The sequence below is a fragment of the Canis aureus genome, chromosome 5, assembly GCF_053574225.1.
Source record: "Canis aureus isolate CA01 chromosome 5, VMU_Caureus_v.1.0, whole genome shotgun sequence".
In the NCBI taxonomy this organism is placed as follows: domain Eukaryota; kingdom Metazoa; phylum Chordata; class Mammalia; order Carnivora; family Canidae; genus Canis; species Canis aureus.
In genome coordinates, this window is record NC_135615.1 from 78,855,135 (window position 1) to 78,875,286 (window position 20,152).

The following is a 20,152-nucleotide window of genomic DNA, read 5'->3' on the forward strand; positions in this document are numbered from 1 at the left end:
TTACAACTGTGCCAACTAATCTTTTTTGCTAGTTAAAATTATGATAAGCACATTGAATACTTAACATCCAAAGAGACCTCATGATGTGTATCCATCCTATATGCAAACTTCAGCTGGAACACAATATAGAGAATTCATAAGATGTCTTAATATGATAGCTGTGCTCTGCTATGATTTTTAGATTATGAAACTACTCCATTTTGCCATCTTTAGGCCTTGATTTCCATTAGGAAGAACACAGAACTCTTGGTTTTCTCTCAATTTTTTATGCTTAGTAGAAATTTGAATAATAAACATTCCACATTGATGTTCGATGTAGATATGAGTGCATTGAAAATGTTTTCAGTTTCCTTGATGGAAAGAAAAACTTGACTTTTAAATATATTTCATAGTGCTTATAACGAACTCTGGGGGACTTCTGCCCTTTCCCTCTTAGTACCAGTTACTTTCCAGAAAATTCAGTTAACTATGTTTCTAATTGTGCCCATAGCTAACGAACATATAGAATAGTTTTCAGAGTAATTTTTAAACCAAATGTGTGTAAGCTCAAATAACATTAGAAAGGGCTCACCAATTTTCAGAAGAATTTTTTACAGTTAAGAAATTTTAAAAGTTTCTTTACATTCCTTTTGAAATTAAAGTAAGATGCAAAAATATACTGTTTTAAAGAATGCTGGATTACCCTCAGAAATAATAGACTCTTGCATTCTAGGTTGGTTGGTTTTTCTCTCATATAAATGTGAGTTTTAATTGGGTAACAGTATCTCATGTTAGCTCCAAAGTCTCCTGCCAGCTTTCTTTACCTAAATACTTCTTTTTCCATGTACCTTTGTTTTTTTCCTCCTGAACTGGAAAAATGTGGGATTTGGTCATCTTATTGTTCAGACTTAATCTATAAAATACTCAGTTTCCCCTTCTGTAAAATAGGAACATAATAGTTTCTATCCCAGCAGTGATTGCAAGAATTAAAGGATATGGTGTCTGGCCTGATTACTACCATATGAGAAGTGCTTAGTAAACGTTAGCTACCATTATTACACTTCTGGTTTTCTCAGAGTTTATAATATGAACAGCTGAAATGTACATGAACATCATGTTGCCAGACAAATATGACATTTCCCATTTGTTTGGTACTTTATAAAGATATAAAGACACAGGGAAGACCTTCACTGTGGTGAGTAGAGAGAAAGCCATTGAATGTTGAGTGAATTTAAAATCATCAGTGGGCATTAATGATGTCTAGACACAACTTGATTGTTGACATTGTTTGAGTAGGTACATTCAGCCCAGTGTGCGGAGGACATGATATGGACAATGAAATACAAATAAAAGTTATTTGTGCCTTAGTGCCTTTCGAAAGCACTTAGTATAGAGTAGGTATTCAATGAGTGATATTCTGTTGTAATTCAACCATTTATAGCAATGTTGTTCAACTGGGGCCCCCTGGCATTTAGGATAGGACTGTTCTCTGTCAAGTGAGACACAGTCCCTTAAGTTGCAGGATGCTTACTTTCCATTCCTGGTTTCTGCCCAGGAAATGATAGTATCACCTTCTCAATCATGTGAGGCTCCTGACAACCAAAAGGCATCCATCTGGGCAGTTGGTTCCACTGCCATTTGAGAATAAAGGGAGCAGTTTGTCCTTATAAATATGGCATTTATTGTAGAAACTTGGATAAGTGGAAAGAAAAAAAATATCTCTTGTCTCATTATCTAGAGCCACTGTTAGTAAATTTGATTCCCGACTTTCCCATATGCATATGTTAGTAGTGTCTGTCTGTGTGTGTGTGTGTGTGTGTGTATATATATATAACCAAATTAGGCTTATGCTGTACATAGAGTTTTGTGCCCTGCTTTTTAAAAAACATCTTTTATTATAAATAACTTTCCAAATCCTTTTTCTTTTAAAAGCCTATTTTATATGATCCCATTATATACCATTATATGGCCCAGGCTATTATTTCTTTAGTAAATCCCTCATGTTAGACACTTAGTCTATTTCTGTTTTTAATTGCTATTATAAAGTGTTAATATAAATAACCTTAAATCTTCCAGACCTATATATTTGCTCGCTCTTGCATGATTATTTCTTTAAAAAAAATTCTTAAAGATGGAGTTCCCACAATTTCCTAGAGATGACCAAATGGTAGAAATATTTGTAATGCAGTATCTTAGATTTCAAACTATCATGGCTTTGCAAAGCATACTCTTAATAGTAAAAGTTCTTAGATAAAATCAGTGTTCTTTATCTTTATTTAGATTTACTGTAGTATACTTTTCAGCTTTTTGTATTAAAACTTGAATGAATTAAAGGAGTTTAATTTCAGAATGAGGACCTCTCAAGTTTTTTTTTGTTTGTTTGTTTCTTATTTCTTCATGTTAGATTTTTCTCAAGAATATGTAGAAATTTCTATAGTTCTGGGTTTTCTTTTGTTTTTTAGTATCAGAAATTTTACTGTTCAAAGTTAATAATAGAATTGACATACTCTTACTAGGTTATTAATGTGAGAATTACTTTTTACTATTTAATGCTTCTAGTTTTCATGCAGTGTTTATAAAGGGTGTTGTTATCCTGGTGTGCTTTCATGTAATGTAGGTGACCCATGTGGCAGTTACTCTAGTGATTTGGAAATTATGAGTGGTATTTTAATAGATGCATATTTATCATATATATCTTACATATTTATAACAAATAGGCAGATTTCTTTGAAATCTGACGACTAAATCTGAGGGATTTGACAGAGAGCCTAATCTTATTTCTCCTGTACAGTAAATAAAGTTCAATTTAAGAAGCACTAATCTCAACACCCATAAATTAAAATAAATTTTAAGACCAAGAACAACAATTAATGAATGATGAATGATGAATTATATTAAAGGATGAATTATCCTTTAACAACTTAATGGTAATATTTACCATCTGTTTCTCTGATTAACGAGCATATTTTCTATCACAAACTGAAATACAATAATTTATTGTGAAGACTTATTTTCACTGATGGATAAAGATTTCACATAAAGTGAAGTCTCTTTCACTTTAGATTATCTTTTAGTAGTGCTTAAAATTCTTGTTTGCATTTGATGAACATGCCCATCAGTGTCTGTTTTTCCAGTGGAGCCTGTCATGCTACAGAAGCACCAGGGCTGAATCTCCTTTCGCTTCATCCTCCCAGGAATGAATTACCTATCAGTTTACCTAGAATTTTAGAATATGGAAATTTATGTTTCTGGTTTACCTTTATTGTGATTATCAGTTTCTCTTGCACTCATTCTTTTTCATCTATACACAGATAAGCATATTACACATTCTCAAATATTTCAGGTGTATATATTATGTTTCTTTTTTATTGGACTTGATTATCTGAATATTAACTTGGTTTCTCCTTGAGGAATGTTTTTTACAAGATAAATTTTTATTTTTATGTTTTCACATTATTTCTGGCTATATACATGCATCTTTTGAAAAAGGAAAGCTAAATATTTTTTATTGTGTATAATGGTTTAATCTACTCCTATTTGTTCTTGAGCTTTTCTGCCATTATAGTGTATCCTTGGTAGAAAAATCTTCTATAGGGAGAAAGGTATAGTAGAAATAAAAGTCTCTACTTAAAAAAAAAGTTCCATTTCTGGAACGGTTTAGCTTCAGTTTTGATGAACTTTGCCGTTGTATTCTTTTTCATAGAATTATTTGGTTAATTGTTGATTCTTTCTTTAACTCCATAATAAACTATATTCATTGGTGACCAATTAACACAAGGTATAACTAGAAAATATGACAGTGTTTTTGGAGTGGCAGAAGAATTCTAATAATTTGGTCTGTCTTCTGTTGCCCATGATTTTGAGTAAGAGATGAAAAGAACTGGCCCAAAATACTATAGTATAATCTCTGATCCAAGAATTATTCTTAAACTCTTTTTGTTTTTTTCTTCCCTAGAAGAGAAGCCAAAACCCGATCCAGTGTTAAAGTCTCCTTCCCCAGTCCTTAGGCTAGTCTTTAGTGGAGAGAAGAAAGAACAAGCGGGCCAGCCATTGGAGACAACTACAGTGGAATCCATGCCAGAACTTCCTCTGCCTCCATCACCTACCACTGTTTCTCCACTTGCTCGAAGTACAATTGCTTCCCCCACCTCGGCTGCTCTTAGTAGCCAGCCAATATTCGCCTCTGCTGTAGATGACCGGTGTGAATTCTCCTCCTCAAAAGAAGACACAGTTCCTATACCCAGCCCCATATCTTGCGCAGAGACATCAGATCCATCACCAATAGATGTAATTGATGATGATATATGCAAGAAATCTTGTAGTGTAGCACCTAATGATATTCCACTGATTTCTAGTACTAATCTAATTAATGAAATGAATGGAGTTAGTGAAACATTACCAGCCACAGAGAGCATTGTGGAAATAGTAAAACAGGAGGTGTTGCCATTGACTCTTGAATTGGAGATTCTGGAAAATGCTCCAGAGGAAATGCAAGTGGAGTGTGTCCCAGCTCCCATTACCCCTTCCACAGTTCCTTCCTTTTCTCCATCTCCTCCAACTCCTCCAGCTCCTCCTCCTCCCACACCAGCCATTGTTCCTGCTGCTGCCACTAATATTGGTACTGCTGGTGTTCCCACCACAGTCCAGAGGGTCTTAGAAGAGGATGAGAGCTTAAGAACTTGCCTTAGTGAAGATGCAAAAGAGATTCAGAACAAAATAGAGGTAGAAGCAGACGGGCAAACAGAAGAGATTTTGGATGCTCAGAACCTAAGTTCAAGAAAGAGCCCCAGCCCAGGTAAGCTGTTGTGCCATTAATTATTTTATGCTTGCTGAACATGAAAAAGAAGCAGTGTTTGACTTATTTTTTAATTGGCTACTTTCCTTGACTTCCAGAAACATCAAATGAATGCTGACATTCGTAGTCTGATTTCTTCAATGGTGTGTTTATGTTTTAGTGCAGCCTGCAAAAGAGTTACTCCATTGTCTAAAAATGCAAATGAAATTTCAAATATACAAAATGCCTCCAAGGTATATGTCACTGTACATGTGTTTTTTTTTTGTTTTTTGGTTTTTTTTTTTGTTTTTTTGTTTTTTTTTTGCCTCGTTCATATGAATCAGTTCCTCAGTGGTTAATTTTGTCATTTTGGGGCTGGAAACCAATTAAAACAAGCATACTGTCCTTAATCTTCTCAAAATTTTAGAACCCAGTCTATCCTAAACTTAAAGGAATTCATCTCTTCTTTAATCTGGGATTTAGAAAAATAGCAATCACAACAGTTGTTGTTTATAACTACTTCTGAAAAATGTGCTTTCTCTGATTAACTCACAGAAAAGTTTAATGCTCTTCATTTTTTGCTTTTACCCTTTAATAATTTTATCATTAATATTATTCTTCCCAGTCCAAAATTATTTAATTATTTAATGTAGTATCACCTAGAATCTTAGGAACTAACCATTGGATTTTTATAAATTTTTTTAAGATTGTATTTATTTGAGAAAGAGTGAGAGAGTGCACAAGGGGGTGGGGGAGGATAGAGGGAGAGGGAGAAGCAGAAGCAGACCCTCTGCTAAGCAGGAATCCTGATGCATGGGGGCTTGATCCCAGGCCCCTGAAATCATGACCTGAGCTGAAGGCAGATGCTTATCTGACTGAGCCACCCAGGTGCCCCCACCTTTTTTTAGAGATGGAAAGAGAGAGAGTACCAGTGAATTGGCATTGGGGGGGGGGGGAGGGAGATGGAGAGAGAGAGAATCTTAAACAGGCTCCACACTCATCACAGAGCCCGACCCAGTAGTTTGATCTCATTACCCTGAGATCATGATGAGCAGAAATCAAGAGTCAGATGCTTAACTGACTGAACCACCCAAGTGCCCCTGAATTTTTATAATTTTAATCAAAAATTATCTGAGGCCTATCAGCTAGAGTCAGTAGCCCACAAGAATATGGCTTTTAACAAGTCAGCATAGATCATCTGGTGCAGTAGAGCCCCACACAATATAATTTGCTCTCACTATACCTCACAGGTTAAATTATACAAATAGAGAATTGTGTGCTCCCCAGCATTTATTCTAGAAATGGAGTGGATGGGAAGGTTTTAGTCACCAACATCCTTGGTGTTTGTCTTTTTTGAGCTGTCTAATGGATAGTGAAACTTAATAAAAACCCTGATTCCTACTTTTAAGATACAACTTTCCCATACAGCTCAGTTCTTGAGGCAGTTTCCTCCTGAATATCTTAGGGGAGTTGTCTGGTTTCCTGGAACAATAGAACATCTAGTTCAACCTGGTATAACAGTGCAAGGTGTGGTGGGGACAGGGAGTAATGTTTCATAAATGATTGTAAATCACCTGTTCTTCGAGATGGGCCTCTATCAAGTTAGTATATTCACAGTGTCATCACTGTTTTAGGAATCTTCTTTCTTGGTGGGGTGATGACCTCGGGCTTTATGAAAAAAACAATTTGGACATGACTAAAGGTGAAAGCCCTCCAAGGAACACTCCTTTGTTGGAGAACAATAGTTTGACCTTTCATTGTCTCCTTTCACATACTCACCTGTGAATTGTTAGCCAACAGCTATTGATGTGGTAGTTCCACAATTAGGAGAAGCTATTGAAGACAAATGTTTAAAAAAACAAATAACAGAAAGACAAAGTAATCATAGGAAACCTCACGTGGTGCTCAATCCCAGAACCCTGGGATCATGATCTGAGCTGAAAGGCAGATGCTTAACTGAATGAGCCACCGAGTCACCCCTCAAGTTCTTTTATATGCTGCAGATTGAGCCCACCAGACACCTGATGGTGGAATGTACTAACAGAACAGACTCAAGTGCCAAGCCTTCTGGCAAGCCCCTTGTACAATCTCTCATCTCCATATGATATACGCTTTCCTACTATTTATAGTAGTTCATTTCTTTGCAACATGATCTCAAAAGTTTCATTCATTGGATATTGAGTCATACATGTCTCCATGAATAGACATGGATTCTTTGTTTAGAATTTAGCCCACTTTTCCCGAGACTTACTCATTTACTTCCAAAAGAAACCATTGCGCTTACCTGCTTCCAGACAGAGTAATCCAGACAGTTTAGGGGGAATGCTTTACTCTATTGGACAAGAGAACTCTTTCCAGGATAACGTAGCCTTGCTAAAAGCACTTTCATTTTCCGGTGCTGACCTTTACCTTGCACACAGTAGTCTTTTTTTTTTTTAAGAAAAAATTTTATTTATTCATGAGAGACACAGAGGCAGAGACACAAGCAGAGGGAGAAGCAGGTGCCCTACAGGAAGCCTGATGTGGAACTCGGTCCTGGAACTTGGATCATGCCCCGAGCTGAAGGCAGACACTCATCCGCTGAGCCACCCAGGCATCCTGCGCATGGTAGTCTTGAGAACTGTTTCTCAATGGCCCCCAGCCATTCCTTTTATGACTTGCCTTTTATAAAATCCTATCCTTAGCCCAGCCCTCTGCACCCTCAGCACATGACCTTGTATCTTTGTTTAGAATATTGAGTGCATTAAGTATGCCTTTTTTTTTTTAGCCTTCTGCTGTAGCTACCAACCTGGCTCCATCCAAACTTTCATTGGAGTTTATTAGTTTAATTAGTTTATTAGTTGTCCCTTGCAGTCTCCTATATATTCACTGCCTTCCCAGTGACTTCTTTGTCATTGTTAATCTGCTGAAGTCTATCTCATAGTGAAAACACTCCCTTAATCCTACACGTCCATTTAGCTGTCATTGAAACTCTCCTTTCCTTGTCTCACTCAGGCTTCCCAAGAATAGTCTATCATTTCTTCTCCTCTCTTCACTCTTCAACTAATATCATCTGCTTTTTGCTCCCAGCTTGCTATCTTATGGTCTTTTCACCACATGTAACACTACTCATTGCTTTCTCTTTTTATTTCTATAGTAAGATTTATTGCATATAATTTCTTTGCAATTAAATTCATCCCCTTTAGCATTCATTTCTGTGAATTTTGACAGACATATAAAGTCATATAATTGCTACCACAGTCAAAATACATAACAGTTCCATCACCAAGAGAATTCCCTTATATTTGGATCATGTTCTAATTCTGTTACCATTTAACACATTCTTCAGGGTTGATTTCATCTACTCTGATGGTAGATGGCTCCCAGTGGTATATGCAGGTAACTTGTAAGTTTTTTGTCTCCATCCTCAACTTCTTTTCTCAGTTTCTGTCTTCTGTTTCCTTGTGCCTGCCAAATCTCCATTTGGAAATAGCAGAGCCATCTCTAATTGAACATGTCCCCTATTGAACTAATCACCTAGTTCCCTAAACCTGTTCCTTTATCTCAGTTAGTGGCACTGGCTTTATAAGCTAAAATCCTGAAGCCACTGTTGATGGACTTATTCCTTGAATTACTTATCTTTCATGTAAATCATTTAAACAAGGTTCTCAGGGATCCCTGGGTGGCTCAGCGGTTTGGCGCCTGCCTTTGGCCGAGGGCATGATCCTGGAGTCCCGGGATCAAGTCCCGCGTCCAGCTCCCTGTGGAGCCTGCTTCTCCCTCTGCTGTGTCTCTGCTTCTCTGTGTGTGTGTGTCTCATGAATAAATAAAAAAATAAAATCTTTAAAAAAAAATAAACAAGGTTCTCTGATTTTACCTGAAGCAGTTGTTGAATTTGTCTGTCCTCTCCTCTTCATTTCCTGCTCTCATTGCCTTAGGACCTCTCATGTACCTGGCATGTCCAGTTTTGCTCCCCTTCAGGTTCATTCTCCACCAAACAGTCATCTCTTTAAAGTATAGATCTGACTTTACCACTCCTTTTTCTTTTCTTTTTTTTTTAATATTTATTTATTCATTCAGAGAGAGAGAGAGAGGCAGAGCCACAGGCAGAGGGAGAAACAGGCTCCATGCAGGGAGCCCGACGCGGGACTCGATCCCGGGTCTCCAGGATCACACACCCTGGGCTGCAGGTGGCGCTAAACCACTGCGCCACTGGGACTGCTCCACCACTCCTTTTTCATATCTCTACTTAAACCCTTTAGGATGTTGAGTGGCATTGCGGGACATTCACCTTTTTTTTTTTTTTTTTTTTTTGACATTCACCTTTCAAACAAACTCTACCCTTCTACTCTTTACTACAAGATCTTCATTATATTTAGTTGTAGTAGCAGTTTTCTGAATATTTATGCATAGGACTTGAATGTTACTTTTTGTGTATTTGGTTAATCTCAATACTATCAGTAAAGTGTAGTGGTCAAGACAACAGAGTCACACACTCCAGCACCTTAGCCTTTCCCCTGTCTCTGTGAACATGGACCAGTTTCTTAACCTCTGAATCTGTTTTCTTGTCCAGAATTTGAAGATGATAATTGTATTTACTTCATAAAGGTGCAATGAACATAAAATGTGATATATGTAAAGCACTTAGTACAGTGTCTGACATATAATAAGCACTCTAAATATTAAATATTATTAATAATTCTATTTTCAGCTAGTGTTAAGGGACCAAATGTTCCCTTTTTGGTTTTTTTTGTTGTTGTTGTTTTTGTTTTTGTTTTTTCAAATGTTCCCTTTGAACTGTACTAATACTATATGGAATAAATGGGTGTCATTATCGCTGTCCTTAGGAATTTATATTCCAAAGAAGAGAAGCTCAACAAAATGATACCATCTCAAAAGTTCTTCATTAAATCTTGAGTATGAAATGGTATAAAGTCTCTCACAATAATCCCTTATGTGTGTATAACTTGAGTAGAGGCTTTTGTGCCCATGTCATTTAACCTTCACAGTGGTCAGACACATCTTACAGTGACCTTTGCAGTTATTTGGAAGGGAGGAGGTATGCTTAGAACAGCGAATTTTAAGGAAAATATGTACCATTGAAAAGCTTTAGGCATGCATTTAAGGAGAGGATACTAATAACATTATTAACTTCCTGTTTAGGTCATGAGTAGGAAAATTAGGAAGAAAGGCAGAGAGAAAAAAATGAATAGGATAGCCCTAAAGTGGAAACAACCTAAATGTTCATCAACTTACAAATGGATAAACAAATTGGGGGGTTTGGTGTATATATATATATACAGAATATTATTTTGCCATGGAAAGTCATAATGTATGGATACATGCTACAACATGGATAAACCTTGAAAACATCATACTAAATGGAAAAGTCACAAAAGACCACATATCATTGATTCCATTTATGTGAAATATCCAGAATAGGCAAATTCTTAGAGGCACAAAGTAGAATCATAGTTGTCAGAGGTTGAGGAGAGTGGAGAGGGAGTGTTTGGGCATAAGCTTTCTTTTTGGGATGATGAAAATGTCTCAAGTTAGATAGTGGTGATCGTTCCACAACTCTATGAATATGCCATTGTGAGATAATAGGAAAATATATATGTATATTTTTAAGAATTTATTTGAGAAAGTGAGCAAGTGAGAGAGAGAGCACATGAGCAGGGGCGTGGGGAAAGAGGAGAAGCAGACTTCCCTGTTAAGCAGAGAGCCTCATGCAGGGCTCAATCCCAGGATCCTGAGATCATGACCTGAGCTGAAGGCAGATACTTAATAGACTGAGCCACCCACGTGCCCCAGTAGAAAAAATATATTACTCTCTGACCCCTGTTACTGGCACAGAGCTCCTAAAACCCATGTAATTTACTAAATAAGGACACTAGGAGCATCTCTTGTTCTAATATTGATCTTTTACCTCCACTGATGACACAAGGCTCCTAAAAGCTTTGTAAAATTGTAAGTGATAGCACTAAGATCGTCTTAGTCTCTTGGTGACTCTAGGTGGGCTCCTGGATGGGGGCTGGTAACCCAGAAGGACCAAGTCACTGGAAGTTTGGAATTTGTAACCCCATCCCCCATCCTCCTGAGGGAAGAGAGGGGATACAAAGAAATTTAGTGTTTGATCATGCCTGTGTAAGGAAGCCTCCATAAAATTTCAGGGGTAGGGGTTTCCGAGAGCTTCCAGGCAGGTAAACGTGTCCATGCCAGTAGTGAGTAATGTACTACAACTCCAGGGATGGAAGCTTCTGCACTTGAGACCCACCCAGACCTTGCCCTATCTATCCCTTCTCATCTGGATTTTCATCTGATCCTTTATCATATCTTTTAATAAACTGGTAAATGCAAGTACATGTCTCCCTGAGTTCTGTGAGCTGCTCTAGGAAATTAATCAAACCTGAGGAGAGGATAGTCCTTTTGGACTTTCGATCCCAGGATCGAAAAAGTTCCAAAGGATTGGAACTTTTTTTTTTTTTTTAAAGATTTTATTTATTTATTCATGAGAGACACAGAGAGAGAGAGAGAGGCAGAGACACAGGCAGAGGGAGAAGCAGGCCCCATTCAGGAAGCCTGACGTGGGACTTGATCCCGGGTCTCTAGGATCACAACCTGGACTGAAGGCAGCGCTAATCCGCTGAGCCACGCGGCTGCCCGTCATTGGAACTTCTGATCTATACTGATCAGTCACCTGGCTTTCAACAGGCATCTAAAGTAGGAGTGAAAAGAACAGTCTTTTGGGAACCAAGCCCTAACCTGTGGGATCTGACGCTATCTTTAGGTTGATAGTGTTTGAATTGAGTTTAAATTGTAGGACACCCATGTTCTCACAGAATTGCTTGTTATGGGGGGGAACCTACATATTTGATGCTAAATGTCAGAAGTGGGGACAACTCTGTCGCTCAGCCATTGAGTGCCTGCCTTTGGCTCAGGGCGTGATCCCGGTCCAGGGATCGAGTCCTGCATCAGGCTCCCTGCATGGAGCCTACTTCTCCCTCTGCCTCTCTTTCTGTGTGTCATGAATAAATAAATAAAATCTTTAAAAAAAAAAAAAAAAGTCAAGTGAAGTGTTCCAAGTGGTAAAGGAAACATACAATAGGGAATAACTGACTTTTTCCCTACAAAGAGAAGTGAAAAGACTGAAGCTTTTTCATTACAGTTATAAACAAGTAAATTGAATACTTTAAAAAGGTAGACTTTAGAGTATGTTAACTATTTCTCAATAAAGCTACTATTTTTTTAAAAATGAATAGGACTTCAAGCATATATAACGATCTGTCAGAGACATCAGCTTAAGAACTTAATGCTAAAAACACTGGAGCTTGAATTGAATCCAGTTAGGGAAGTTACAGCTTAGAAATTTAAATCATAGATTTCAACAAAAACATAATCAGCAGTACCAGATATGGAGGAATGTTGAGGTACAACCAAAAGCCATACTGTCTTTTGATGTATTCTATGTCTGAATATGTATTATTTTTACTCTTACTGTTTTACTAGTAGCTACGTCTTACCTAAGTTTGAGAGGGTGTTCTCAGCTAGGTAGTGAATGCACCACTGTAGTAGCCGTTCTAGGGGCATTGTTTGATGTCACAAATACAGAACCCGTGACTGGGCTGTGTGAGGAATGTCAGCATTTATGGATGAAACACATAAGGAATATGTGTGTTAGAAGTAATGATTCTGCATTTCCTTAGTTCTTAGTTAGCTTAGTTCTTGCATATTTTTGCCTCAGTTGAGCCACCCTCGGTAAGTCCTCCTACAGGTTGGCCTTTCTTGTCCTTCCAGCTCTCCATCCCATTCATTTGTCCACCCAACTATTCAATCCCCTTACCTTTCTAGTACATTTCATAGACTAGCAGATTATTATCCCAGCTATTGTAGCTCTCTCTGCTTTGAGACTTCTCTTGGAAACTCTCCAGTAAAGTCTTCCAGAGAAGATAGGTTCTGGCTATATCGGTCCAAGAGTTGTATAGACAATTGTTTCAAAGGTCTAACATCAAGACTGGAGTTAGCCTTCAGCTAAGGTTCTTTGTTAATCCTCATCTCTCCCAGTTTTACGTTGTTTTGGCCAGTCCTTCACACCTGTTTAATAGGTGCTAATTCCCACATCATTGCTTTGATGCTCTCTTCTCAGCCTACCCTATGCTAAACTTCTGACAATTCTTTCAGTATGCCTTTCTTTTTTTTTTTTTTTTTTTCAGTATGCCTTTCTTCACAAAGTTTTCCATTCTGATAATTCCTTGACTCTTAACACCTAAATATAATTCTATCAGTTCACAGTATTTGGGAACTCAATGATCAGAAGGACAGATGTGTAAATCTAGGGATGGGTAAGGTGAAGAAATGAGGAAGCACATGTGTTAGTGTGTGTGGTTTTTTTTTGTTTGTTTGTTTGTTTAAGATTTTATTTATTCAGGGATCCCTGGGTGGCGCAGCGGTTTGGCGCCTGCCGTTGGCCCAGGGCGCGATCCTGGAGACCTGGGATCGAATCCCACGTCGGGCTCCGGGTGCATGGAGCCTGCTTCTCCCTCTGCCTGTGTCTCTGTCTCTCTCTCTCTCACTGTGTGCCTATCATAAATAAATAAAAATTAAAAAAAAAAAGATTTTATTTATTCATGAGAGATACAGAGAGAGGCAGACGCAGGCAGAGGGAGAAGCAGGATCCATGCAGTGAGCCCGATGCGGAACTCCACCTCAGGTCTCCAAGATCATGCCCTTGGCTGAAGGCTGCGCCAAACCACTTAGCCACCAGAGCTGCACTAGAGTGTGTTTTATTGCCCATAGTGGCTCCTCCAGATTAAGGTTTCAGTAGTCTTGGGCACTTGCAAAGCACTGGCAGTGTGGTCTCACTGATGATCAAATGGAAGGTTTTTTTTTTTTTAATCCAGTTTTTTTGTATATTCATGTAATTGAGCCTTAGCGTTGTATTTAGAGGTGACAGGCATTGAGTAAACAGAAAGATAGCTATTTGTGTTACAGTCTATTGTCTAATTATCCATTTGTGCTGTAGTGATTGACATTTCTCCATCAGTTGCTGGACTTACCTTCAATTGCAGGCTATTTTGATTATGGTAGAAGGGATACAAAAGCATTTATTAAAATGCAGAAATATCTAGGTTTATGCAGAAAGAGCAGTAAAATACAATATAGACACTTAGAAAATATGCTGATGGTCTCATTGGAGTCTTCTTTGCTCTTACTGTTGACAGAATTGCATAGTGCACTATTCTCTGCCTTTTGGGATCAAATCTTCTCCTTAAAGTCACTTTGCCATTTTATTTTCCTCAAGACTTGAGGTACTATGCCATAGTGGTGACAGACAAATGGTTTTTCACACTACCCTCCCTTGTTTAACTCCTCATCCTCTCCTGCTAGAAAACAAAAGACTTCTTAACCAAAATGTAAATGAAATTGAAATTTAGCAGAGAAGGTGCAGGAACAAGGCAGAGTTAAGAGGCAGGATGTTATTTTGGGAAGACAAGTGTTTTGCAGTTACATCTGTGTTTTAATTGTAGCTCCAGCCTTTACTGTTTATGGGGTTGGGGCAATTGAGTTAACCTGTCTGTATTTCAATTTTCTCATCTCTGAAATGGAAATAATATAATACTTCTTACTGCACAGAAGGAGCTGAACTGGTGTTTATTGTTGTAGAGAAACATTAACTTTGAATTGAATTTTGATTGCAGGGCATTCATTCATAAACACATTTTCAATGAGTGTCTACCATGGTTTAGACGTTATATTAAATGGTGAATATACAAAGGAGACCAATAAGATGCAGTCCTTATCGTCAAAGGACTGATAATAGAGTCTTAATTTGTGTCCATGTCTTTGATTGTGTACAATAGCAAAGGCACATTAAGTGGTAGTAAAATTTTTAGTGCTGGTGGGGCAGTAAATGGTCCTGTTGTTGACCAGAAGGTCTAAGCTAAAATCCTAGCTTTAATATGCTTCAGAAACTAGAGAAACGTGTGGTTTTAAAGATTGTGAAGTAGATTGCTAGTAGTACATTTATTCTCATCCAAGTAAATCCTTTTTTTTTTTTTTAAGTTCTATTTATTTCAGTAATGTCTACACCCAGGATGGGACTCAAATTCACAACCCCTAGTTCAGGAGTCCCATACTCTTGACGAAGCCAGCCAGGTGCCCTCAACTAAAATCATTTAAAAATCTTTGGATTTGAAAGTTGCATATTCATAAGTTTTTGAGTCATTGCCTTAATTTCAAAATAATTAAAATGTGTGTTTTCTTTCATGGTATTTTTTTTTATATTGTTTGAAAAAAGCAACACATATTCATTAGAGGAAGTTCATTATAAAATTTTGAATTTTGTCTTCATAAAAAGAAACAGGACAGTATGTAAAAGGTTAACAACTTGTTTGCAGGGTATCTGTGAGTTTAAAAAAAAAAAAAATAGCCAACATCCTAATAGAAGATTGGGTTAAAAAAAAAAATCACAGAAAAGAAAGAACAAATAGCCAAAAAGAAAGAGCGAGAGAAGATGCTCATCCATTATTGAGTGTGGAAGTACATTTTTTAGCTGTAATATCAGTATCAAATCAAGTACCTGTAAGAAGGGAGGAAATACAACCCTCATGTATTTGTGTAAGTGTGAATTACTTTTAAATTTCTGATACTATATCTGGCAAGAAAAATAGCAAAATATCTTTCAAGAGGAATTGTACATATCTACTCTGGAATACTATACAGCTAATATATGAATGAGATAGAACTGTTTGATAACCTGGAGAGATTTTCATAACAAATTAAGGGAAAATAAAGCATTTTGCAAAATAACTTTTAGTATGACTCTATTTTTCTACTTAAAAATAAACGTATGTATTTGTTTTTTTTTTGTTTTGTTTTTTTTGTTTTTTTTTAAACGTATGTATTTGATTGTGATTATTTGTATGAGTCATTAAGGTGTGGCCGACTATGTATCAAAGAGTGTTAATGTTGTTTACCTCAGGGCACTAGAATTAGCTAGTTAGGGGAGGGGGATTATTACCTTTATATTTGTTTCAATTGATATTTTTGTCATTTAAAAAAAGATAATAGATAAAAAGCGACAAAAGTTAGGAAAAGAGAAAAAGCCCTTGGAGTCCCATTGCTTGCATGTATAGATACATATTTCTTCTTCTTTTTTTTTTTTTTTAGATATTTCTTTAACATAAATGAAGAATACTATACAAGCTATTTCAAAGTCTTTAAAAAACACTATCGTTTTTTAGCAGGTTTGTAATAGATACATGGATATGCTTATGTTTTTTCTTTTAGAAACCATCCCCAGGCCATTTTAACACCTTTATTGAGGTATAATTCACATAAAGTTCACATTTATATATTTAAATATATACATGTATATATTGTGTTAGTTTGACATCTTTATATATGCTCATAAAACCATTACTAGCTCAAGGTAATGAATATCTTACCCCACAAAGTTTCCTCATACCTGTTTATAAATCCCTCTGAGCTGTACTACCCTCACTTCATTCCAACGGCAAGCACTCATCTACTTCCTGTCACTGTAAATTAGTTTGCATTTATTAGAATGTTATATAAATGAAATCAGAAAGTATAAATTTTGGGACGCCTGTGTGGTTCAGCGGTTTAGCACTTGCCTTTGGCCCAAGATGTGATTCTGGAGTCCCAGGATCAAGTCCTACATCATGCTTCCTGCATGGAGCTTGCTTCTCCCTCTGCCTGTGTCTCTGCCTCTCTTTCTCTCTCTCTCTTTCTCTCTCTTTCTTTCTGTCTCTCGTGAATAAATAAAATCTATTGATAGACACTTGAGTTTGGAGCTATTAGAACAGAGTTCTGTGAACATCTGTGTACAGATCTTTTTATGGATATATTTTGTCTTTTGAGTAAATACTAGTAGAATGTCTTGGTTCCATGTAATGCATATTTTAACTTTTTAAGAAGCTGTAAACCATTTTCCAGATACTTGTGCCATTTTACATCCCCACCAGTGCTGTATGAGAATTTCATACAGGCTGTCCTTTCTCTGGTGAATTTTCTTAACACCTTTACCCACAATATGTTATATATATTATATGTGGGTTGATTTCTGGATTCTCTGTTTTTCCATTGATTGATCTAGTTGTTCTTTCTTGATGCCACACTGTTAAGATTTCTTTTTAAAAGATTTTATTTATTTATTCATGAGAGACGGAGACAGAGAAGCAGAGACATAGGCAGAGGGAGAAGCAGGCTCCATGCAAGGAGCCCGAGGTGGGACTCAATCCCAGAACTCCAGGATCAGGACCTGAGCCAAAGGCAGACACTCAACTGCTGAGTCACCCAGGCGTCCCCGCACTGTTATGATTTCTGAGGTTTCTAATCATATAGTATGACGTCCTCCAACTTTATTATTCTTTTTCAAAATTGTTTTGGCAATTCTTGTCTTTTGCTTTTTGTTAATTTAATTTCCTGCATTTTAATTAAGTTTTTATCTTAATTCCAGTATAGTTAAAACTATGTTAATTTTAGAATCAGTTTTCCCTACAAATTTTATCTACAAAACCTGTTAGTTGGGGCATCTGGCTAGCTCAGTCAGTAGAGCTTATGACTCGATCTCATTCAAGTCCCATGTTGGGCATAGAGCTTACTCTTACAAAAAAAGCCTATTGGAATTTGATTTGGTTTGTGTTGAATTCAGTTGATAGAGTTGACATCTTACAATATTGAGTCTTCTGACCTAGGAAAATGGCATATTTTCACAATTTGTCTTCTTTAATTCTCTCAGCAATGTTTTGAAGATTTTAACGTACAAGTCTTTTGTAATTTTGTCAAATTTTTATCTTTAGATGCTATTATAAGTGGTATTTTTCATTCCAATTTTTAATGTTTATTATTAGTATATGGAAATACAGTAGAGTTTTCTTTTAGTCTCTTATATTGCAATCCTGCTGAATTTCATTTACTAGTTTTATTAACATTTTTTGTGCTAGAGATTTCATTGGATTTTCTATGTAAGTACTTACGTCATTCCTGAACAAAGACAATTCTATTTCATTTCTAGCAGAGGGGCACCTTTTATTTCTTTTTCTTGACTTCTTGCCCTAGCTAGTACCTTCAATATATTATTGACTGGAAGTGGTGAAAGTACACATTCTTGTCTTAGTCTCAATCACAGAAAGAAAGCATTCAATCTTTCACCATTTTTAAAAAAGATTTTATTTCTTTATTCATGAGAGACAGAGAGAGAGAGAAAGGCAGAGACCCAGGCCAAGGGAGATGCAGGCTCCACACAAGGAGCCCAATGTGTAACTCAATCCCGAGACTCGAGACTCGGGGATAAGGCCCTGAGCCGATGCTCAACCAGTGAGCCACCCAGGGTTTCCTCAATTTTTCACCGTTAATTATGATGTTAATTGTAGGTTTTAAAATTATTTGAGGAAATTCTTTTTTTTTTTTTTTAAAGATTTATTTATTCATTCAGAGAGAGCGAAGAGAGAGGCAGAGACACAGGCAGAGGGAGAAGCAGGATCCACGCAGGAAGCCCAAGCGTTTCCGTAGTGTAGGGGTTATCACGTTCACCTCACACGCAGGAGCCCGATGTGGGACTCGATCCTGGGTCTCCAGGATCACACCCCAGGCTGCAGGCGGCGCTAAACCACTGCGCCACCGGGGCTGCCCTCTTTTTTTTTTTTTTTTTTTTTTAAGATTTTATGTATTTATTCATAGAGATGCAGAGAGAGAGAGAGAGAGAGAGAGAGACAGAGGCAGAGACACAGGCAGAGGGAGAAGCAGGCTCCATGCAGAGAGCCCGACGTGGGACTCGATCCAGGGTCTCCAGATCACGCCCTGGGCTGCAGGCGGCGCTAAACCTCTGTGCCACCGGGGCTGCCCAGGAAATTCTTTTTTATTCCTAATTTTCTGAGAGTCATTTCAATCAGGGAGAGAAATTGAATTTTACCAAATGTTTTTCCTACTCATCTTGAGACAGTCATGGTTTTCTTTTGTTTACTACTTGCTTTATACTTGGTATTTAAATATTAGACCAACTTTGCTTTCCTGAAATATAATTTATCTCCAAGGTGGGGAGAGTTTTTTGTGGGGTCGCTTTTGTATTGTTGAATTTGGTTTGCTACAGTTTTATTTAGTTTTGGGGGGGGGCATCTTAAGTTAATGAAGGATATTGCGCTGTGGTTTTCTGGTAATTTTCATATTTGGGCATCTGGGTAATGTTGACGTCATAGAATGAAATTAGTAAGTAGTCCTTCCCTCCTCTTCAATATTCTAGAAAAGTTTGTATAGAATTGATATTGTTTCTTCCTCAAATGATGAGTAGAACTAATGAGGTTATGGGAAAAGTATGTTCCAAAATGAGCAGAAAATGAGCCAATCAAAACTGATTTATAACTGACATAGCTGTTAGAATTTGCAGACAAAATTGTTATTAAGTTATTATAACTGCATTTCACATGTGCAAAAAGTACTGACATCCATCCATGGCATAATTAGAGAAATAATTGATAGAAGCAGTAGACAGAAATTAGACTGTAGAAGACTTTGGTAGCACAGTCAACCAACTTGACCTAATTGACACAAAACACTCAAACAGGGACGTCTGGGTGGCTCAGTGGTTGAGCATCTGCCTTTGGCTCAGGGGCGTGATCCCAGGAGTGGGATGGAGTCCCACATCAGGCTTCCTGCGAGGAGCCTGCTTCTCCCTCTGCCTGTATCTCTGCCTCTCTCTCTCTTTCTCTGTCTCTCATGAATAAATAAATACAATCTTTAAAAAAAATAAAATAAAAAGACACTCAAACAACAGATACATGAGTGCAAATGGCAAATTTACCAAGACTGACCATGTTATGACTTACAAACAACTTTTGATCAGAAGATTCAAGTCAAAGCATGTATGTTCTCTGACCACAATGCAATTAAACTGGAAATGAGTAAGAAAAATATCTCTGGAAAATCCCCCAAATATTCAGAAACTAAATTACACACTTCTGTATAACCCAATGGTAAAAGGGGAAGTCAAAGGGAAAAAAGTATTTTCAACTGAATGGAAATGAAAACCCAAAAGAAAATTCTATGCTGCTATTCATTCCTATTGGTGTTTAACAAATCACCACAAACCTATTGGCTAAAAGACAACACAAATTTATTATGTCATAATTTGGGAGGTCCGAAGTCCAAAATTAGTTTCATTGGACTAAACTTGAGATAGCAACAAAAATGTATTTTTTTCTGGAGACTGGGAGATACTTTATTCCCATGCTTTTTCAACATCTTTTAGAGGCTACTTACATTCGCCTTGACTCTAGTCTTTTCTTCATGTTCAAAGCCAGCAGCATAACATCTACAAATGTCTCTGATTCTCTTGCTTCCTCCCACTTTTATGGACCCTTTTGATCACATTTGGTCCAGTAGGTTAATTGAAGATAAAAG

At 37.2% G+C, this 20,152-nt stretch overlaps 1 protein-coding gene and 1 long non-coding RNA gene across 31 annotated transcripts in view; one reads left to right on the top strand and one right to left on the bottom strand.

Moving 5' to 3' along the window:
* The window catches only part of EIF4G3 (eukaryotic translation initiation factor 4 gamma 3), a 331,329-nt gene that overhangs the window by 217,457 nt on the left and 93,720 nt on the right, over nucleotides 1-20,152 (top strand). For 25 of the 26 annotated variants that reach the window (XM_077899276.1, XM_077899277.1, XM_077899273.1 and 22 more), the window contains one exon: nucleotides 3,935-4,774. In XM_077899276.1, coding sequence (XP_077755402.1) covers nucleotides 3,935-4,774 — 840 coding nt within the window. Of the gene's footprint in view, nucleotides 1-3,934; nucleotides 4,775-4,872; nucleotides 5,011-20,152 lie in introns of those variants that run through there. The other variant, XM_077899281.1, reaches the window with a different exon arrangement.
* The window catches only part of LOC144314768 (uncharacterized), a 34,160-nt gene that overhangs the window by 11,339 nt on the left and 2,669 nt on the right, over nucleotides 1-20,152 (bottom strand). Inside the window, exons 4-5 of one of the 5 annotated variants that reach the window (XR_013380626.1) lie at nucleotides 6,328-6,421; nucleotides 1,830-3,196 (exon numbers count right to left, since the gene is read on the bottom strand). The exons of 3 other annotated variants lie outside the window; for them this stretch is intronic. This is a non-coding gene — a long non-coding RNA (uncharacterized LOC144314768). Of the gene's footprint in view, nucleotides 1-1,829; nucleotides 3,197-6,327; nucleotides 6,422-20,152 lie in introns of those variants that run through there. One more of the 5 variants, XR_013380625.1, reaches the window with a different exon arrangement.